The 23,519-nt window shown below is 41.4% G+C and overlaps 1 protein-coding gene and 1 pseudogene across 1 annotated transcript; one reads left to right on the top strand and one right to left on the bottom strand.

Annotated features, from left to right (window-relative positions):
* Window positions 1-377: 377 nt before the first annotated feature.
* LOC101700451 (vomeronasal type-2 receptor 116-like) lies at window positions 378-23,503 on the top strand (annotated as a pseudogene).
* Window positions 6,356-14,277, bottom strand: LOC147820502 (syncytin-1-like). Its single transcript, XM_087204165.1, has 2 exons — window positions 13,794-14,277; window positions 6,356-9,525 (listed from the first exon to the last, which is right to left on the bottom strand). The coding sequence occupies exon 2, from the start codon at window positions 9,189-9,191 to the stop codon at window positions 7,773-7,775; it is 1,419 nt and encodes a 472-aa protein (XP_087060291.1). The 5' UTR covers window positions 9,192-9,525; window positions 13,794-14,277; the 3' UTR covers window positions 6,356-7,772.
* Window positions 23,504-23,519: the final 16 nt, after the last annotated feature.

Raw genomic sequence — 23,519 nt, 5'->3', positions numbered from 1 at the left:
TATCACATATTCATTTAGAGTTTCTCACCATTCTTCCTTCCATTCCTGGAAGGCAATAATTTACTTTGCAATGCTATAGATTTGCCTACTTGAAACATCTCCTATAAATGGATCCATATGATTTGTGATATTTCCATCTGGATAATTTCATGTTTTGCAGTGTATTCAGGTTTCATTCACAGTGTAGCATGTATTAGTCTGTACATCATAATCTTACAACCTCTTAGTATCTTTGTGCATTTGGCAATCAAGTAACTTCTGTTTGCACAAAATAGGAAATATACTATGTTCTAAAATTTTATGGACACAATTTGTAGAACTGATATAATTTCTAATTTAATAGATGGTTTTGGAAGAGCTACCAGCATGTACTGGCTTCCTAGTTTGCCATGGAGGAGATCAACAAGGACTCTCAGCTCCTCCCAAATGTGAGCTTGGGTTTCCATGTCTACAATGCCATTGCCAGTGACCACTTCTCCTTGTGGAGCACTCTGCTTTGGCTGTCTGGAACAGTGAGGGAATTCCCAAACTACAACTGCCAGACACACAGTAAACTTTCTGCCATCGTTGCAGGAACCATGGCAGCATTTTCAGCTGAGATTGGAACACTTTTGGAACTCTACAAATTCCCACAGCCAAGTGGGCCATGAATTTTGGAAAGAAAAATTTTTTAATGCTTCCAATGTCATTCCCTCCCATCTGGTCAATAGGACATATGGAGACTAGGAATGGAAATCCTTTAAATGCCTAAGACAGATTATAGGAAACTCCCTGCCTTTGGAGATAATTGAGATTAAAAAGAGAGAGAGAGCGGGAAGAAGTAGTTACTGTGAGCTTCAATCCATATTTATGCCTTGTGCCAGTGCATTGATTTCCCAACTTCCTTTACCATTGATTGCTAGCAGGTCACAGCTGTGTGTTGTGGGGAATCTCCACAGCACAATCTGCACATCACAGAGCATGACAGTCTCAGGAGCCTCCAGGGGCCAGTGACTCTCCAGTGTGGGTCTAGGGACATGGGGACATCTGATTTATTTGAGACAACACTGAGGGTTTAAAGTTTTAGAGATCCAAAGAGTAGCTGAAGCTCCTACAACTCTATTGAGATTCATCCACTTTGCACAAACCTGCCTTAAATTCACCCACACAGATATCTTGAGAAGACTCCCAGAGAAATTTCTACTACCAGGTATCGGTATCATATGTTCTTTCCTGAAGAACCTAACAACATGAAGATCAGTTAGGGGGCATAATGGATAAATAGATTTGTTACATTGGGAGCATTCTGGAAATACTGTCTTTACACAGTTACCCATTGTAGGTGATTGTATTTCTCAAGACAGTCTAGGTAACTGCAGGAATAATTTGAAGACATTCAGAGATTAACACAGTAAATATCTGTTTCTTTCTCAGAGATTACATCCAGTATTGGCTGCTGGCAGGTGGCACTGGAGCCCAAGGGAACAGGGAGGGGGTGAAGCAGACACTAGCCAAAATTTACTCCTTCTTGACCCATCTGCCAGAAATGAAAAGAACATGTGGATCTTAAGAGTTCTTTCATAGAACATCACATATACACACCCTTCCCTAAATGCTACAGAGCAAGAAAACCCACAACTCTGTCTGTTCAGAATGAGAGGACTGGGATCTCTACCCCAGTCTCACTCTTTATTCATTAGTGGTCTCACTAGCCCTATCTTGAAGGGAACTGTCTCAGCCCCTCTGCAAAGGAAACAAATCCAAATCCAACTATGATTTAAAATCATGATATTTTTCTTTGTTTACCCAGGTGACATATGGACCTTTTGATTCCAGGCTCAGTGATAAAGACCAATATCCATTGCTCTATCAGATGGCCCCCATGGACAGCACTCTGGTCCATGCCATGATCTCATTATTGCTGCATTTTGGCTGGACGTGGGTGGCCATCTTTCTATCTGATGACATGAAAGGTGACCTGTTTTTGAGGGACCTGAAAGCAGAGATGCTCAAGAAAGGTATCTGTGTGGCCTTCACAGAAAAGCTCCCTGCCACTAAGATAATGTATAGATCTAGTGACATCACTTTCATGTCCAGGATCAGAGTTTCATCTGCAAATGTGCACATCCTGTATGCAGAAGTCGGGAACCTCATCACTGTGGACATCACAGCAGAATTCTATTTAACCATAGGGAAGGTGTGGGTCATGACAGCCAAGTGGGACATAGTCATGTATGAGATGAACCACATGCTGCACTCCTTCTATGGAAGCTTCTCATTTTCTCCTCACAATGCTGAAGTCCCTGGTTTCAGACACTTTCTCAGGACATCCAACACTTCCCAATACCCTGAAGACTTTTATTTCAGTAAATTATGGTTTACATTTTTTGAATGCTCTCTTCCTGGGTCATTTTGTGGAAAAATTAGAGTTTGCCCACCAAATACTTCCTTAGAGTTTATGCCAGGAAACATTGACCTGATGACCATATCTGACTCCAGCTATTTAATCTACAATGCTGTGTATGCAGTGGCCCTTGTGCTCCATAAAATGCTTTTGGAGAAAATAGAAATGTGCTCTCCAGAAGATGCAGAGCATCCTGGGCTTCTTCCTTGGCAGGTAAACCTACTTCAGAAGCAGGACATGCACTGATGGCTTGATGTTGTTTGCAGGTATTTCAATGAGATGAACCACGAGCATATTTTCAAGTCAAATCAGCAAAATTAAGCCAATGGAATAGGGCTCCTCTTGCACTGGATATAGATATATCTGTAATATTCACCTGCATGGGGAGAACACTGTTGCTGTGGGCTAGGATTCCAAGCCAGTTAATTAGATATTATATCCCAAAATTCCAGATATAGAAAGAAATGTGGTAAAATATCTAAACAGAGCTCATGACAAACTACAAGGAGAACTACAACTGGTCAGTTGTGTATTTTTTCTTGCAATGTATTAGGAGCCAGAAAATACAGTCATGAAGATTATATCCAACAGCAGCTATTTCACCCAGAGTATTGTATATGTTGCGGCCAAAGCCCTCAATGTGAAACTTTGACTAAAAATAGAAAAAGATTCTACATGATATTCTAAACTTCTTCATGGTAATGAATTGTTTGTATATTTCACCCTTTTCCAAATCTCGGGGAATCATAGGAGCAGAGTCTGTGTTCTCATTTTTAAATGTGAGAAACCTGAGATGTACATAAGTACATGACACCCCCTGAATGTCAAGTATAAATTGGTGTGATTTTTATCCCTAGCTTATATGAATTCATAATACAAGTATTGAAGTCCCAGAGACCTCTTCAGTTAGGTTCCAGTACCCATTAGCCCACTATACCATGTAAGCCTGAGGAAAAATACACTGAGCCAGAACTAGGAGAGAGAAAGTGGGGTTCCAGGACCACCAACGGTGGTGCAACTGAAAAAACTCCCTGGCCAGTCCCAGGCACTGACTTTTACTGGCAATCAATTGGGGTAAAGGCAAGCTATGTGCAGTTTCTATGGAAATTAATGTAAACAACGTTCATAAAGGACAAGACAAAGAATTCTCAAATTAGGAACAGAATAAACTAAATAAACGTTGCAATTAGAACATTGTCCTTCTAGTCAGAAGGTTTTAGTTGTGGGAACAGAATTTGGGTGTGAGTTACTCTGATCTTGACATGTAGGTTTCAGCCAGGCTCACTTCTATAAACAAGCCAATTGTGAGGTTAACTCTTTACAGCCTGCTGTGGGCATAATCAATATTACAGTCCTCTGCATCGCTCCCTTTTAGTTTGAAAACTGTGGCTGCATCAGGTCTGATGATCTTGGTAGGTCCGAGGGCAATATCTGGCAAGGATAGTCTCTCAGATTCATCCATTGTATGGCTTTTAGCACGGGTGGTACATCATGCAGCTTGCAGCAAATCCATCATCTTGGTCCATGATCATGCATTCTGGCATGATGGCCACAGCATCTTTTTATTTTCTGTTGAAAAATAAGCATACCTTGGACCCTATGTTATTAATTGTATTGAGTAATTTGTAGGATCATGTAGGAAAGGTTCTCTCATGTCCTGGCTTGTTTGTTGACCTTGGAAAGCCAGGGCCAGTATATTGGCTGTCTTCTTAGCCCAGTTACCTTTCTAATTCTGGTCTCTAAACCTTAGTTGTTGAACACTCAGAAGAGAAGATCCATAACATTTGCATTGCAATGAGTAGTGAATTTAATTATTATAATTTTATCTGATATCAAGGACTTTGAAATATAAAATATAGCTAGAAGACTTTTTTTTTTTATCAATCATGATTGTTCTAGTAATTGAATTTCTGTAAAATTCTAACAGGAAAAAAAGCTTCCAGTCAAGAGCCACACATAACATTTTAGCATAACAATCATGATGACATTATCTTTGTAATACACTTAAACATCTATCTTAGTAGAAAATAACCATTGTTAAACACTCTCTCCTCCAAAAAACCCAAAAACTCTTACCCAAATTGTTATCTTTTGGTAGGATAACATTTAAAGAAAATATATCAGCCTATAAATGTACCTGTTATCATAAGTAGCTGGAGTGTAAGAGAAAGGCAAATATCTGAATCAAAAGGAGTTTATTATCATAAGCAATATATTAGAAAACCTGTACAGTCAGAAACCATGAATAAATAGTACACTAGAAAATTAACAATAATAATTATCACAATTATATGTATGAAACCTTATGCCCTTGAATTTAGTTTGGTACAAAAAGCATCTTTCCAATAAAAACCTTGTTGTTTTTCACAGAAAATTTACTCTTTTGAAAATGACAAATGTAAACATCACAAAAATATATGTAGAATTTAACCCTTTGATGACAACCAATGTAAATGTATTATAATGACATATTTAAGTACTATTTATTGATGTAAGTCTCTTATAAGGCCATGAAAAGTATCTCTTGAGGTTAGTCTGCTGTAAGGCTATGGAAACTGTTGAGGTCCCCCTAGTTAGCAAAGACTGGGAAACATTTTTTTGAATCCTCTTCTCATGTAGAAGTGACAAATACATTCATCAGATTATTGAATGTGATCAATAAATGTAAAAAGTAAAGACAAATATAGACGTATAAAAATGTCTCATGCACTTTAAGTCATTGTCTAATTTCCAGGCTCAATAGCAGTAACATTTGATATACCTCATTGAGCATCTTTATTTGACACTAAGAAAATTAGGTGAATTTACCAACATAAATCCTTCCTAAAATTAGGGAGTGTGTAGAGTGCTTATATTCAAGATATTAAAGAACTTGACAGTTGTTAAAAGAAAAATTTATTATTTTCCACAATACAGTGTCATGGACCCCCATGGATTCAAGGCTTAGTAACTTATTTAAAATCCCAATTAAAACCTGAAGAGATTTGGGGGAGGGAAGAAGACATAGGTTCATCCATATGATATAAAAATAAATTTCACCAACAAATCTGTAGGAATAGACAAAAACAACCTATGCTGTACACTTTCTTAATTGCCTAGAGTGTAATACATACACAAAGTGCACATATTTAGTGACTTTATTTTCATGAGACTGGACATCTCTGTACATTCATGCAACCATCATGATCAAGATCCTAAATGAGGTTCATGCCCTACCGAGGTCCTCAGTCATGCGGAAGACACCAAATCACCCTGCTGCAGATAGGCAGCCACCTGGTTCCACACTGCAAAGACACAGAGGACACAAGACCACCACACCAAGGTACTGAGTCCCACTGGTCCTGGCCCAGAGGTAGGGGCTTCTGAGCCACAATCCCACTGCTCCTGATCCAGAGGAAGGGAATTTCTGGGCACCATCCCTCCTACTGCTCCCAGCCCAGAGGAAAGGGCTTTTGGGCCACCTTCTGTCCTGCTGCTCCTGGCCCAGAGGAAGGGGTTTCCAAGCCATCATCCCTCCCACTGCTCCCGGCCCAGAGGGAGGGGCTTCTGAGCCACCATCACACTGCATCTGGTCCAGAGGAAGGGGCTTCCTGGCCACCATCCCTTCCGCTGCTCCCAGCCCACAGGAAAGGGCTTTTGGGTCACCATCCCTATGGCTGCTCCCAGCCCCTGTCCCACCTCACCCAGCTCAGAGGAGGTAATCCATGAAGGTGCTAACAGCCCCCGCCCCAGTCGAAATGAGAAAACACATAAATAAGTCTCAAAACCAGACTTCCAGATCACCTACAGCAACCACAAAGGGAAATGAGATGGACCATTCTGATACTCAACCACCTGGACCCAATGAACTGGCAACAAAAGGGGATCTGGAAAAAATGAAATCAGAAATAATTTCTCAGATAACAGGAGAAATTGTGCCCCTAGTGCAAGACATGATTAATAAATCTAGAGAGGAGCTCAGGAACATGATGGAATCCCAACATAAGAAACAAATGGAGTCCATAAAACAGATGCAAATAGATTTCCAGGACATGAAAAACTCCATTGAAAGTCTACACAGTAGAATGAGCAAATGTGAGGGCAGAATTTCAGATATAGAAATAAGATTGCAATTAGTGACCAGGAAAAGAAAAATTGCTTCAAAATTCTAAGGGAACATGAGAAATCAGTCCAGCAGCTGCTAGATGATGCAAAGAAGAATAACATAAGACTGATTGGGCTCAATGAAGAAACAGGAGAGAGTGGAGATGACATAAAAAAAAATCTCTTCACAGAAATAATGGCAGAAAACTCCCAAGGAGGGGAAAAGAGCTTGACATACAGATAAGTGAGGCATATTGGACTCCAAATAGCCTTGATGAAAAAAAATCTACACATAGGCATGTAACTGTTAAGATTCCAGAAACACAACAGAAGAACAAAGTTCTCCAAACAGTCAGAGAAAAGAAACAAATCACATACAAAGGAAAGCCCATCAGAATCACAGCAGACTTCTTAACACAAACCATTAAGGCAAGAAGAGCTTGGAGTGACATATTCCAAGCCCTAAAAGAAAACAACCTCCAACCCATATTGATGTACCCTGCAAAACTATCTTTCAAAATGGATGGAGAAATAAGATACTTTCATGACAAAGAACACCTTAGGATCTTCGTGAATACCAAACCAGCACTCCAAAGAATTTTACACAATATCCTAGGAACAGACATTGAGGATCACAACCCCAGGGAGCAAAGCAGAATGAACCCATCTGGCATGACAAGAAATTAAATGTAAAGGGGGAGAACCCAACAAAAAGAAAAAGTCATGGCAATGACAGGTCAACACATTTCAGTTATAACCATCAACATTAATTGTCCTGTCCCGTGGGTAAGTCAACGGAGACCCTAGAGGGGGAGTGAGAATGACAAAGGACAGGGGACACGAGAGATGGAGACAAGACAGGTTTCTGATCAAGTCTCGTTTATTGCGGAAGCTGCTACAGCATATATACCATAGGGCTAGAGGGAAGGAGCAAGGGGAGGGTACTGGGGCTACTTCCTTGTTGCCAGGTAGACTTGCAGCAGGCCCAGACATGCCTGTAAAAGGCACTCAAGAGTTCTAGTGGGGGGGGCAAGGCCCCCCACAGGTTCTCCCTTTAAAATTATAATTTTAGAAAGGCGTTAGGAGAGCCAAGCCTGTGGGGCTGAGCCTGTCTTGGGTCAGAGCGACATACGTGTCTGCACCGTGCACCTTACCCATCATCGGTTAACCAGAGAATCAAGGCTCTGGCACCTGTCTTAGGTGGCGCACGAGGGCTCTGTCATTGCATGGCATGCTTGCTCAGTTGCCCGTCATTGGCTTGCCAGCCCACTCAGGTGGGGCGAGAACACTTCACCACGGCAAGGACCTAATCGACGGTCCGGCATTTGTCCTGGTCAGCCATTGCCAATCTATGATAGTGGACCTGTATGGGCGCTGTTTTTATTGCCTCTATCTGGGCTCTAAGGAAGGCCATAATTTTGTTGTATATTATGGGCCCCAAAGAAATGAGCAGAAGTAGACCCAACAAGGGTCCCAGCAAAGGGAGAAGATAAGGGAGGAAACCATTGAGGCCAGTCCAGAGGGGATTTTGAGCGAATTCTTGTTGTCGTCTGTTTAGATCTTCCTGAAGTTCGTGAATTTTTCCCCTGACGATCCCAGATTTATTGGCATAGAAACAACAATGTTCATTTAAGGCTATGTAAATCCCTCCTTGTTCCGCCGTGAGGAGGTCCAGGCCCCTTCTATTTTGAAGGACCACCTCAGCCAAAGAATCGATCTGATCTTGTATATCTGTAAGAGTGTTGGAGAGAGCTTGAACATCATTAATCAACTGGTTGGATAATTTGGCATAGGAGTGTAATGCCACTCCAATGCCAGCAGAGCCAGCAGCAAGGGCACCGGACACCCCCAGCCCCATGAGCAGGGGTACCAGTGAAACGGCCCTTTTACGTCGCCCAGCGATATAGTCAAAGCTGGGCAAGGGCACTGGCTCATCTCCAGGAATGAGGGCGATGTCCGGGAGGACAGTCACCACCACGCACAGCCCAGTCCAATTAGTGGGGAGGGAGATGAATGCCAAGCTCCCTCCACAGATGAGCACGTGACCCGGGGCAGGGCAAATGGCGGCAGAGCCATTCAGCATTACAGAGCAGAGAGAGAAATTTTGGACTCTGACAGGTATATCGAAGCTATCGTTGTGGCCCGAACTTAGATAACAAACTGAGGCATTGAACTGTACTGGCTGGACCCTGAAGGGCAGAGAAAAACTGCAATTGTAACTAGAGCTGTTGGCATAGTCAGTTTGGTCGACAACTGGCAAGGTGAGGGGCAGGGGTGTGCCAAGGGTCAAGCATAGCCAACAATCCGCAGCAAAGGCTGGGTTGAATGTATTGATCAGTTGATAAGTGGCCTCTAAGACACTCAGGGTTCGGACGTCAGGGTCTGGGCCTCGAGGTTTGGGAAGGGCCAGTGGATGATAATTTAGGGAGGGGTACATCTCTTGGATGATAGTTTCGAGCTGTTTTTGTACTCGCTCTTCCCTGAGCTGATCTGAAGGCCCGCCACCATCAGATATATGAATTGGGGCCTGTGGTGGCCAGCAGACATCTTTGCCAGGACTGCCATTGCAGGAGGCTTGGACAAATTTAGGATATCCAGTGGGGCTGGAAAAGTCCCAGTCACCTCCGACGGAGCCCCTGTAAGTTCTTTGTAGAACAGCAGTTAGATATATTTTTCCATCAGAATGTGTACATTGTTGGGCTTCAGTGTAACAGGTAGAATGCATCTCTGTGGCCTTGGCACAATTGGCAGGGCATGGCCCTGGTTCGCCATTGACTGTTGGTATGACTTTAGGCTTAGGGACGCAATCCCATTTTTGGTTATGTCCTTCCGCTAGCGTGGCCTCATAAACCAAGTAGGCAATCTTGTTGCCGCAATCAGTACTACGAGTGTAACTTGTGGGTGCAGCCCCGCCAAAACCCCCAGCACAGTCACAGGGGTTACCATACAGGGCAATGAGCAGTTGTTCTTTGTTAACTGGTTAAAATCTGCTTTCTGCTGTCGGTGCCAGGAGCAGCAACAGGCCATGTAACAGAATCAGGGATGTCATCTTTTTTAACCTGTAAGCAAAATTTCGTCCTGTGATGTAAGCAAGGCTGGGCTGTAGATAAGAGAATTAGGCTAACCTGATTAAGCTTTTGAAGATGACCAATGTGGACATATTACAATAACATATTTAGAACTTAGGCAATGTAAACATTTTGTAATAACATATTCAGTGCTTAAATATCAAGGATAACCAATGTAATCAATTTATAACATATTTAGACAATATTCGTTGTGATGTGTCTCCCATGAGATCATAATATAAAATTTACTAGGGGGTCCCTTTAATGAATTAAGACCAGAATAATCATTTTCTGGGTGGCCACTTCTATATTCATCAAAGGGAGTCCCCATAGTCTCTAATCATTTTGACAAGCAATTAAGAATATATATATCTTTTTATTTTACAACTGTTTATTGTAATTTGATTATTGCCTGTAGGTGACAATACACATTACTTTTATAAAATAAATCTCAGTGGCACTTTAATCAATTAGCAACCTGGGAAGGAAGGCATGCCTTTAATTTAATAACATTTATCTGTAAGCCAATTTAACGATAGGCGAATATCTTTTGAAAAGGAAGGAAAAGAAATATTGAGCTCAACTGTACGAACACAAACAACAGACAACAGATAAACATATGAGACAGTGTATAAAATTAGGGTGCACTCAAATATAACTGGCCAAATTGAATTATACTATTCTCTTTATGATTATTAGATTATAATTGTAGGCGCCATTGTTAACTGGTTGAAATTGGACAATGTTAGGTCATCGGCATCATCAACACACTTATCAACTTGTTTCACTAAGCGTTCTGGAAGCCACCTGGCCGACTTCATTTCCTTGGAGTAAACACACACTGACCCTCGGCCCCAGACGAGTACGGGGTCAGGCCCATGCCATGAGTGGTCCAGGGGGTCTCTCCACATCACAGAGGCAAATTGTTGTTGGGTCTCTGGTTGCCAGAAATGGTTAGCTGCTGATAATCCCTTAGAATCCAAATTTAAAAAGTTAAGAATAAATAGTGCATGAGATATTAGGTTTCTGGGTGACCCCTTGATAGGGTACCATTCCCCCCTTTTTATTTTATCTAATGTAATTTTGAGTGTGAGGTTGGCTCGTTCTATAATGCCTTGTCCTTGTGGATTATATGGGATTCCCGTTATATGTGTTATATCTAATTGTTTGCAAAACTTTGAGAAACCAGAGCTGGTATAGCCTGGACCATTGTCTGTTTTAATTTGCTGTGGACATCCAAGTACTGAGAAGGCAACTAGAAGGTGGGCAATTACATGTTTAGTAGCCTCCCCGGATTGTAGGGTGGCAAATATAAATCCACTACATGTATCAATGTTGACATGTATATATTTAAGATTTCCAAATTCAGGGTAATGTGTGACGTCTATTTGCCATAGGGCATTTGGAATTAAGCCATGAGGATTAACTCCCAGATGAGGTGTGGGAAGATGGAGGGTGCACATAGGACAGGTTTTAACAATTTGTCTAGCTCGTTCTCTAGTAAGTTTATACATGAGGAGAAGCGTGTGGGCACTAAGGTGATGTAACTGGTGCGCCTTCTGTGCCTGATCAATCTGAATGGAGGCATCAATACTTGGAGAGTAGGCAGAAGCCTGAGGTCTTGTGGCCAGATCTGCTAACCAGTTGCCTTCTGTAAGTGGGCCGGGTAGGTTAGAGTGGGCACGAAGGTGCCCAATAAAAAAGGGCTTGGATCTTTTTCTGATTAGATCTTGTAATTGAATAAAAAGACCACCAGTTTGAGAAGCGTGTTTTATCAATCCACATGTCTCTAATAGGGGAACAGATTGAGCAATGTAAGCACTGTCAGTAAAGAGATTAAAGGCTTGTTCAGGGAATGCAGAAAAGACCACTATGACTGCATGTAGCTCGGTTATTTGGGCTGAAGAACAGCTGGTTTGGAATTGGACAATGTTATTGTCCCACACATAGGCAGCTATCCCGGTAGAAGAACCATCTGTAAAGACTAATAGGGCTTCTGTTAGAGGAGAACAGGAAGTGACTTTTGGGAAAATGAACTCATGTCTATTGGCAAAGTCAATAAGTTTGTTTGGAGGATAGTGATTGTCTATTAAGCCTGTATAAGAAGCGAGATCCAGTCCGGCACTTCCCGTTGTTGTTCTGAAGAGGTCTGAAATGGATTGTTGTTTGCTGGAGCAAAGTTGAGCGCCCCGTAAATTTGTTTGGGTCTGGGGGCCCGGGGCTGGCCCCCTCTCCCGTTTGTTTCCCTGGTCCGGGTTATGGGCAAGTGGGAGGGGCTGGCCCTGAGCGTCCGTCTTGGACCTGCACTCATTTGCCTAATGTCTCCCCTTATTGCATCGAGGGCAAGGCCCCGGGGGTGTGGCCCTAGGGGCCGACGCCCTAGGGGCCTGACATTCCTTGGCAAAATGACCGGTTGCCCCTCACCGGAAACATTTGTTACCCGGGCGGAGCGACAAAAACTGTTTGACCGTGTAACCTTGCATGGCGGCAGCCATAGCAAGCCCCTGTTGGTAGGCGGTCCCAATTTCTGAGCAAAGGCGAATGTAACCTGAGAGATCAGTTTTCTTTTTATAAGGGTGGATGGCGGCCTGGCAAGCAGCATTAGCATTTTCAAAAGCAAGCTGTTTAACAAAATCTGTCCCGGTTTCTGCGCTCCCAAAAATCCGACCCGCTGCTGTGAGCAGGCGGTGAACAAAATCCGCGAAGGGCTCATCAGGCCCCTGTCGGATATTGGTGAGAGAAGCACTCACATCTCCTTTAGAAGGGAGCTTTCTCCAAGCTCTAGTGGCTGCGGTCTGAATCCGGGCAAACAACCCCGCATCAAATTGCATCTGTTGATCGCCGGCGGCATAGGCTCCATCCCCCAGAAGCATATCGAGTATCCAACCATTACCCGCCTGAGCATTGCGTCTAGCAGTATCTCGGCAATTTTTCACATATTCAGATTTCCATAGTAAATAGTCACCTCCTGTAAGGGTGGCGCGGGCCAGAGTCTGCCAGTCAATTGGGGTGAGCCAATTTTCTGCCACTGATTTTAAAATGGCCATTGTGTAAGGTGCAGTGGCCCCGTATTGAGCTGCGGCCATTTTAAGTTCTTTAATGACCTTAAAATCGAAACCACTGTGGTGTCTCTACGCCTGTCCCTGCGTGTCAGTATTTTCAGTTACGGGAAAGGCTTCCACATTTTCAAGTTCTAGGGGTACTCCTGACCCGGATGGCACCCTAGGGGCCGCCCCTCTAACGGGGGTTCGTGGCTTAGGTTTGTCCTCTCTATGGACATTTTTATGGGTTTTGCCCGTTCTCAAGCCCTCGAGCTGGGTAATAAGTTCCTGGTGTTCCTTTTCTAATCTTATTTGTTCTTTTAGAAATTTTATCTTGTCCCGGAGTTTTTTGTTTTGGGGGTCAACAGCAGGGCATGCCAAAACGGGCGCATTGGGAGTGTTGGGTACCGGAACATAAGGAGGCGGACATTGGACTACGGGCGGCCAGTCAGGATTATGATATCTGGTTGCCTCCTCCTCAAGATTGGCCCAGTCAGCCTCCCCCGGATCATTCTGTGGCAAGGAGGGGTGTCTGAGGTGGTGGAGGGAAGGGTACAAGGTCGGTTCCTCTTTCACTGGCGGGGCGGGGTTAGAGGCAGGGGCTGAAAGAGCTGAGGCAGAAGCTGAGGAGCGCTGCTTTTCTTTAAAAGGCTTGGAAGAGGCAGAGCCCGCCTGTCAACCCTCATCAGTTGCATTTTGCTTTTTCTTGTCTGAGTCATCGTCACTATCAAAAGACATCAAGTCTTCTCCCTCATTCTTTAAGGGAGTCCCGACCCGCAGGGGCTCGGGCCTCGGTGCCATCTTGGCATCTCCGGGGGTGTTTACAATCTCCTCACTCCGAGGGAGAGTGATCGACCCTTCCTCCGATCGGAGAGCTGTCTCCCCGACCTGGATGGCTTGAGCCACCAGCGGATCTTTGGTTTTTTGGGAGATAATTTCATTAATAAGATTCCAATAAGAAAATGCAGTAATCGGGACCTTTCCTGGTCCACAAGTAGCATAATAATCTTTAAGGGCCTCCCCTACTCTTTACCATCTCCTCTCGTCAATGGTACCCTCGGCGGGAAACCAAGGGCAGAGATCTCTAATATAATCAAAAAATTTTAACAACTGTTTGACTGTAACCTTTACCCCTCGTGTCTGTAAAGTTTCTTTAAGACCTTCTACAAACAACTCATGTTGGCTAATCTCCTGTCCCATAATCGCTGCTCAACTCACCGAGGTGCAGGAAAGACGGCAGGTTCACGTCAGACGCAATCCTCTTTTTTCTATTTTATTTGTCTCTTCTATTTTATTGGGCCCCCGATCAGCGTTCTTCACTGGATCCCCCGTTCTCGGGCACCACGCTGGGCGCCACTTGTCCCGTCCCACGGGTAAGTCAACGGAGACCCTAGAGGGGGAGTGAGAATGACAAAGGACAGGGGACACGAGAGATGGAGACAAGACAGGTTTCTGATCAAGTCTCGTTTATTGCGGAAGCTGCTACAGCATATATACCATAGGGCTAGAGGGAAGGAGCAAGGGGAGGGTACTGGGGCTACTTCCTTGTTGCCAGGTAGACTTGCAGCAGGCCCAGACATGCCTGTAAAAGGCACTCAAGAGTTCTAGCGGGGGGGGGGCAAGGCCCCCCACAGTTAATGGTCTCAATTCACCAATCAAAAGAAATAGGCTGACAGAATGGGTCAAGAAGCAAAATCCAACAATATGCTGCATACAAGAAAGACACTTCATTCAAAAGGAAACTCAAAGACTGAAAGATAAAGTGTGGAAAACAATACTCCTTGCAGCAGGAACCCGAAAAAAAGCAGGAGTAGCTATCCTCTTGGCAGATCAAGTAGATTTCAAACCAACACTGATTAAGAGAGATGAAGAAGGACACTACATCCTTGTAAAGGGAAGAATCCAAGAGGAAGAGATGACAATCATAAATATCTATGCACCAAACACTAGTGCACCCAACTATATAAAACAAATACTAACCGACATGAAAAGTCATATATGCACTAATACAATTGTAGTGGGGAACCTCAACACCCCACTGTCACAAATACATAGATCAACTAGACAAAAAATAAGTAATGAAATACAAGAACTCAATTGAACTCTTGAACAAATGAACTTAACAGATGTTTACAGAGTCTTCACCCCACAAAATCAGAATACACATTCTTCTCAGCTCCGCATGGGTCATTCTCCAAAATAGACCACATACTCACACATAGAACATGTTTAAGTAAGTGCAAAGGAATTGAAGTTATCCCCTGTATATTATCAGACCATAGTGTGATGAAATTGGAGATCCATAGCAAAGGAAACTCAAAAAATTTCACAAGCACTTGGAAATTGAACAACACACTTCTGAATAATCAATGGGTCACAGAGGAAATTAAAGAAGACATCAGACAGTTCCTTCAATTAAATGACAATGACAATACAACATATCGGAATCTATGGGGCACAGTGAAAGCAGTCTTACGAGGGAAATTCATAGCAGTGAATACACATATTAGGAAAACAGAATGAACCTCAAGCTTCTAGAAAAAGAAGAGCAGGACAACCCCAAAGCTCATACAAGGGAGGAAATTATAAAGATCAGAGGAGCAATCAATGCAATGGAGACTAAGAGAATGATACAAAAAATCAATGAAGCCAAGAGTTGGTTCTTCGAAAGGATGAACAAAATTGACAAACCTTTAGCCAACCTTGTCAGAAAAAAGGAAAGAAAAGGCCCAAATCCATGCAATTAGGAATGAAAAGAGTGAAATGACAACAGACCCAGCAGAATTCCAGAGGATCATCAATACCTACTTCCAGAACCTATACACCAATAAGATGGACAACACAGAAGAAATGGACAGATTCCTAGATACATATGAATTACCAAAGTTGAACGAAGAAGATCTAAAAATTCTGAGCAACCCAATATCAACCAATGAAACTGAAAATGTAATTAAAAACTTATCAACTAAGAAAAGCCCAGGCCCTGATGGCTTCACTGCTGAATTCTACAAGACATTTAGAGAGGAACTGCTGCCACTACTGTTTAAACTCTTCAGTGAAATGGAAAGGGAAGCAGTACTCCCAAATTCATTCCTGGAAGCAAGCATCACCTTGATCCCCAAAGCAGAGAAAGACCCAACTGAAAAAGAGAACTGTAGGCCAATCTCACTAATGAACATACGTGCAAAAATCGTTAATAAGATACTGGCAAACAGAATGGAGAAGAACATCAAGAAGATCATACACCCTGATCAAGTGGGATTCATCCCAGGGATGCAGGGATGGTCCAAATTATGAAAATCAATCAATGTAATACATTATATCAATAGAGACAAGGACAAAAACCATATGATTATCTCCATAGAAACAGAAAAAGCATTTGACAAAAATCCAACATGCATTTATGAAAAAAACCCTACAAAAATTGGAATAGATGGTCTCTACCTCAAACTGATAGAAGCCATCTATGAAAAGCCAACAGCCAATATCATACTAAATGATCAAAAACTGAAATCTTTCACACTAAAATGAGGAACAAGACAAGGATGTCCACTATCACCACTCTTGTTCAATATAGTTCTGGAAACATTAGCCATGGCAATTAGACAAGAGAAAGACATAAAAGGAATAAAGATAGGTAATGAAGAAGTCAAATTGTCATTATTTGCAGATGACATGATATTCTATATAGAAGACTCCAAGAACTCCACCAAAAGTCTTCTAGACATAATAACTAAATTCAGTAGAGTACCTGGTTACAAGGTCAACACACAAAAGTCAATAGCTTTCCTCTACACCAATGACAGACTCACTGAGAGAGAAATAGGGCAAATAATTCCTTTCACAATAGCATATTAAAAAACTGAAATACCTAGGAATCAACCTAACGAAAGAAATCAAAGACCTCTTCTCTGAAAACTATGGCATTCTGAAAAGAGACATTGAAGATGATATCAGAAAATGGACAGGTATCCCCTGCTCCTGGATAGGAAGGATTAATACAGTGAAAATGGCCATACTTCCAAAACTGTTATATAGATTTAATGCAATTCCAATTGAGATCCCAGCAGCATACTTCATAAACCTTGAGAAAACAATCCAAAAATTCATTTGGAACAAGAAGAGACCCAGAATACCAAAACCAATTCTAGGTAACAAAGACATGACAGGGGGTATCACAATACCCAACCTGCAACTCTACTACAAAGCTACTGTGATAAAAACAGCATGGTACTGGCAAAGAGGCTTGAGGACCAGTGGAACAGATTAGAAGATGCAGAAACAACTCCAGACACACTCAGCCATCTCATCTTTGATAATGGAGCCAAACACCCTCTCTGGAGGAAACATAGCCTCTTTAATAAATGTTGCTGGCAAAATTGGGCTTCAACTTGCCAAAGATTAAAACTAGACCTGTATCTGTCACCATGCACTAAACTGAAATCAAAATGGATTAAAGATCTAAATATTGAAATAGCAACTCTGAACCAGTTGGAACAGAGATTAGGTAGAACCCTTGAAAACATCGGTGTAGGAAAAGATTTTATGAACAACACCTTAGTTGCCCATGAACTAGAACAAACAATCAACAAGTGGGATCTCTTCTTATTAAAAGGCTTCTGCACAGCAAGACAAACCACCAACAGTGTGAAGAGACAACACACAATGTGGGAAAAAATCTTCCCCTGCTCTTCCTCAGACAAAGGTCTACTATCTCGAATCTATAAAGAACTTAAAAAGATCAGACCTCCCAAATTCAAAGACCCAATCTGAAAATGGGCATCTGAAATGAACAGACATTTCTCAGACAAAGAATGAGAAATAGCAAATAAATACATGAGAAAATGTTCAACATCACTGGTCATTCGAGAGATGCAAATGAAAACAACTCTGAGATTGCACCTCACTCCAGAAAGAATGGCTGCTATCATGAAATCAACCAATAACAAATGCTTGTGGGCCTGCGGGAAAGAGGAGCCCTGGCCCACTGCTGGTGGGAGTGTAGACTGGTGCAAGCACTGTGGAAATCAGTATGGAGATACCTCAAAAACTAGGACTGAAAGTCCCATTTGACCCTGCTATTCCACTGCTGGGGATCTTCCCCAAAGAATTCAAAGAATCATACCACAGTGATATATGTGCACCCATGTTCATAGCAGCACAGTTTGTAATAGCTAAAACTTGGAAATAGCCCAAATGCCCATCAACTGGAGACTGGATAAAGAAAATGTGGTATTTTTTAAAAATGGAGTACTACCCAGCCATAAAAAATGAGAAATGAGAGACATTTATAGCTAAGTGGATGCACATTGAGGTGACACTCTTAAGTGAAGTAAATAAGACACACATGTGTAAATACTGAATAGTTTCTCTGGTGTGAGAAACTGAAAGTGTAAATAAGGACTAAATGTATAATAGGTAATGTGAAATAGGAAGAAAAGGGGAAAGGGGAAGGAAGTGGGAGGGCTAGGGGAAAGGATAGAAGGGAATGGGATTAATATGAGAAAATGGAAAAATAGAAACAAAATCTTTGTAAATAGTGAGGACTGGAGGGGTTGAAGGGAGGGCTGGGCAAGGGTGAAAAATAAGAACCAAGAGAGACTATGTAAAGGTGCAAATTTCCTATGATGAATGTCATTATATTGTATACCTAAAATGTACCAATTATTAGAATGAATAATCAATAATATAAAATAGGAAGAAAAGGTCCAAAGGGGTAGGGGTATTGGGAGGGGCAGGGGAAAGGAATGAAGGGAAAGGAAAAATGATGAGAAATGGAAAGAATGGAAATAAAGTCTTTGCAAATAGGGAAGGGTGAAGGGTGTGAAGGGAGGGCTAGGAATGGGGAAAAAGTAAGAACCAAGATGCATTATGTAAAGGTACAATTCCCAATGAGAAATGTAATTGTGTTGTATTCCTACAATGTACCAATAAAAGAATTTACTACATTTTAAAAAAAGATCCTAAATTAATTCACTCATATAGATCCCTTTTCAGTGCAAAAGACTGACATGTACCAAATCCAAAATGAACTTAGAGCTCAGAGTTGCAACCAAGATTGTGCAAAATGCTGCACAGGAGCCAATATCTTAGAATTGTTGTGATTGGTTTCCATTACTCCCCCACTCTTTAATGGGGAGAAGAGTTCTCAGTTGGACCCATGGGGTGGTGAACACCCAAACACAACAGACCATCTATCAAAGATGCAACTTGAGTGTATGTTGGAGGGAAAAGCATTGCTTAGTACACATTGGTTTTCCACCTCTAATTTGCATGAATTTCTCATTTTCAAACTGAGGCCTTTCCTCTAGATTCATCCATTCCTGAAGAAAATTGAATTCAGAAACAGTGTGAGGATCCACATTTCCTTAGATGACAAAAGACACCATATGGCACAATATGACATTAAGAACACTGTGAATTTCCCAGCTGCTCTTGGGTTACTGGTTAAAGTAGGAGAATTTGTCTCCAACAGTCTGCATAATCAAGCCTGGGTCATCAGCAAAGAGATGATAGAATGGCCTGTGGATTCACAGAGTTATGACTCCTTTCAATAGTGGATAAAGCAGATATATGAATATAGCCTGAGATCAGACTAAATGTAAGCCTTTAACTCAGCACTAAATTCACCTTTAGCATCTGACAGATATTCTGAGCTAATTCTGGTAGAGAGAGCAAATTTATACCAACAATTATATTTTAGCAAGCTATATTTATTCATATTGCAGTGAATGAAAAAGGAATAAAGATAGTGAAAAGGGGTGGAGATGAAATAATAGGTAGATACCACACATATCTGTCCAAATACCCAAAAACCCTGGCCATACATTGTCAGAGTCTTTACTATACTTTGAAGGACTATAAAATGGCAAGTCTTAGATTGAAATAACATTCACACTATTCCTTTTTTCCTTTGTCCTTTGGCATAAGATTTAGTCTTCAGCTTTTGTTCTAGTTAGCATCTCAAAGCACTGACAGGATGTAATGTCACCTTTACATGCTTGAACTATCCCACAAAATTGTAGAGGCGATTTATTTAACAGTCATGCTCTGTATGCAACAGACTGTTAGTGTGCCGAAAGCGGTGCCCGCCTTGATTTTGAAGTACAGAGAGGCAATAAATACACATACAGTTCATAACGTATTCTCTTTATTTCTCTATTGCATCGCTCTTTATATTTCTTGGAGGGAATTTTTTCTGTAGTTAATTTCAGTGGTTGACCAACTTATCATGTCATTACATTCTGTTCTCTAGAACTTAAAAGATTATGTTCAATCAAGTGTGATGCCATTGTAAAATAATCTCCAGAGTAAACCCTCTTTGAAGCATTAACACATAAAGACTTAACACTCTAAAGATTTTGGAAGAGACAGGGATTTAGCTCAGTGGCACCATGTTGGCCTTGCAAGTGCAAGGTCCTGAGTTCCATCCCCAGTACCACACACACAAAAATGATTCTGGAAGAAGTTGGTAAATAAGAGAAAATAGTCAAGCCATGTTGCTGGTGACATATTAAGTTAATCAGAGTACTGTGTATTATATTTGGCAAATAGCTTAAACAAACAAAGGGAAGTTAACTATTGTAATCCTGAATTAGACATCTAGGTAGTATCAAATTGGGAAAGGATGGGAGAGAGGAAGTGATGATCTCATAGAGAAAGTCAAATTTCTCTCTGATGAGGAAAATATTTACATGAAAGCTAAGTTGCTAAGAATGTGCAAAATCATGACCAGTGCTTCTCTCTTCCTCTTAAGACTCCTCAATCAGTGTGTAGCCAGAGCTGTGGTCCAGGATTTAGAAAAATTCCACAGGAAAGAAGACCTGCCTGCTGCTTTACTTGTGTATTTTGCCCAGAGAGACACATTTCCAATCAGACAGGTAGAAAACATTAAGCTACACCATGATAATTGCCCCTCCAATACATTTATTTTTTAACCTCGATCACTAAAATATGTCCATATTCTCATCTGACAGTGCACATTCTATTACACTCCTCAGAGGCACTGATTCCAGTGGTTGCCTTTCTTTGCCATCCAGGGCTGAGTCAGATGGCATTAAAACATGAGTCTCACGGTGAGCCATTCTAAAGACTGTCCAGGCAATGTAAGATGTATAATTCCCCTACCTATCTGCTGGTGCTTTGAAGTTTCCCACCCAATAGTTTCCATAACAAACTATAAGTACATATATTGTTGCTTTTTTATTGGAATATATTTGGAATGCTTTATAATTGCATTGATCTGAGGAATGTACACTCATGAAACAATAAACTACATAAAATATTGTGGAAATATTCCATTATACAGTGTGCCATGTTCAGTCTTAAGTATGCAGAGTTAATATAAAGATAGTATAATATCAACTTTTATGTTATGGTACAATAAGAAAATACAAAGACACAATATTCCAGTGAAAGATACAATCATCTGATGTCTCTGAAAGTAATGCCTACACATTTAAATTTATGCAGTTACAAATCAAACAAAATGCTTTTGTAAAATAAGAAATGTAGGACCAATTTTAAAATACTTCAATGTTAGAAAGTTTACAGAATAAACATTGTAATTGTTTGAATTCCTGAAAAAAATACTGGGCCATTCCAATTATATCAGCAGGAAGCATCATTTGGTTGTATTCACTTAGCAAAGCTAGTAATTGTTTTCAGTAAAAATAAGTTACCAAAACTTATTCTCTTCCTTGTGACAGGTTTGAAACACCAAAGTAATTCATAACATTAAAAAAAGAAATAAAGGATTGGAATGCGTGATGCCACATTCACCTGTTTGTCTGTGTCAAGCAGATCTATGGGCAAAAACCAGGAGTACCTGGTGACTATGAAGAGGGATGAGTATTCCAACAGGAGAAATATGAAAGACAATCTGTATAAACAGTTCATAATCTTGTCCTCTTGCAAGATATTTACCTATAAAATCTAAATAAGAGCCCAGCATGGAGGTGCAGTCTTGTAACACCAGCTACTTAGAGGCTCTGAAGCAGGAAGATTGCAATTTGAGGCTGTCCTGAGTAAGTTATCAAGACCCTGTCTCAAAATGAAAAACAAAAGAAGTTGGGGATATAGTTTACTGTGAATGCATGTGTTAAATCTCCACCTGAGTGGGAAGAAAAAACCCTTAGGACCCTTAAAATGGGAGTAGGAAAGTTCCTTATTACTTCTATAAATAAATTTTAAATTGAACAAAGAAATGCCCATTAATAGAGCTGTGCCCCATGACTGCTTTCAAGCTCTATAAAAGCAGACGTGAACATTTGCAGCAATGATCATCATATATACTAAGCTCTCAACTTATTGTATAACACATTATAAAAAAAGGTTAGGAAATGATACTTTCAGTTGTAAGTGCATGAAGTTTTTAGAAATACACATATTTTTCACTAATTGGATAAAAATATCAGTTACTCTAAAGTGTTGTATACCAGCAATATAGTGGCATACAAAATACAAGTGTTTTCAATTCACAGTTTTCAATATTTTTATGAAAAATTTCCTGGAATAGTCACAGAAAAATAAATATGTTACATGAAGAAAGACTTGTTCTTCCATGAATTAAGATCAATTAGTTAAAACACTGAGCTTGTAAAAAGACAAATAAATATTTCTCCATCTAAGTATAGATACTGGAAAGCCTTAAATTCAATTGCACTAAGTGACTATTACAAGTGTGTCTACACATGGATTTTCATGAGGAATAGGCTGTGGTGGTAACAAAGGGGCTGAGAGAAGTCCACAACCCATAGCCTTGATGACATTAACAAATCAGAGCATGATGTGACCTCAAACCCCTCTAACATTGAGGGTCCATTTGAAGGACTTTGATATTAGTCACAGCTGAAAGTTTTCTCCCTAGGTTAGGCATGTACTCTGATGGATCTCAAAACTACATATGAGCCACCAGAACTCATAGTGATATTGCAAGGCTAACCACTTTGTTCAACTGGGCAGAAATGAAAAATTTGTGAAAAAGAAATGCTGAATCTTTGCCTTCTCCCCAAATGCAGATCAGTGTACATGGTGCCCAACGCATGAGTACCTGAACAGAGACAGAAATCGCTGTCTCCCCAAGACTGTGGACTTCCTGTCCTTCACAGATCCCCTAGGGATGGCTCTGATTTGCACAGCTCTGTGTTTCTCTGTTCTCACAGCTCTGGTTTTGGGGCTCTTTGTGAGACACCAAGACACTCCCATAGTCAAGGCCAGTAACAGGGCTCTCAGCTACACCCTGCTCATCTCCCTCCTGCTGTGCTTTCTCTGTGCCTTGCTCTTCATTGGCCATCCCAACACAGCCACCTGCATCCTCCAGCAAATAACATTTGGACTTGTGTTCACTGTGGCTGTTTCCACTGTTTTGGCCAAAACTGTCACTGTGATTCTGGTCTTCAAAAACCGGAACAATCAATCAGGTGGTTACTGGTGTCAGGAGTCTCTAATTTTGTCATTCCCATCTGCTCCCTGATCCAAATTATTCTCTTTGCAGTCTGGCTGGGAACCTCTCCTCCCTTGGTTGACACAGATGCACACTCTGAACATGGCCACATCATCATCGTGTGCAACAAGGGCTCCCTCACTGCCTTCTACTGTGTCCTGGGATACCTGGGCTCCCTGGTCCTCCTGAGCTTTGCTGTGGCTTTCCTGGCCAGGAACCTGCCTGACACATTCAATGAAGCCAAGTTCCTGACTTCAGCATGCTGGTGTTCTGCAGTGTGTGGGTCACCTTCCTCCCTGTGTACCACAGCACCAAGGGGAAGGTCATGGTGGCCATGGAGGTCTTCCCCACCTTGGCCTCCAGTGCAGGATTGCTGGGCTGCATCATTGCTCCTAAATGCTACATTATTTTTTAAAGACCAGATAGAAATTATCTGCATGGGTTCAGGGATAAAGCACATTCTAGCAAAAAGAAAATTTATTAGTTAAAAAAATATGCTC

Source organism: Heterocephalus glaber, unplaced genomic scaffold (genome assembly GCF_053883595.1).
Source record: "Heterocephalus glaber isolate CG9 unplaced genomic scaffold, H.glaber_assembly_v1.0 deba00001868, whole genome shotgun sequence".
Classification (NCBI taxonomy): domain Eukaryota; kingdom Metazoa; phylum Chordata; class Mammalia; order Rodentia; family Bathyergidae; genus Heterocephalus; species Heterocephalus glaber.
Note: the sequence above shows the minus strand (reverse complement) of the source record. Positions and strands in the feature narration are given on the sequence as shown.

Excerpts from the sequence above, each read along its gene's own strand:
- LOC147820502 (XM_087204165.1), bottom strand. The coding sequence starts at position 9,191 with ATGCATTCTACCTGTTACACTGAAGCCCAACAATGTACACATTCTGAT.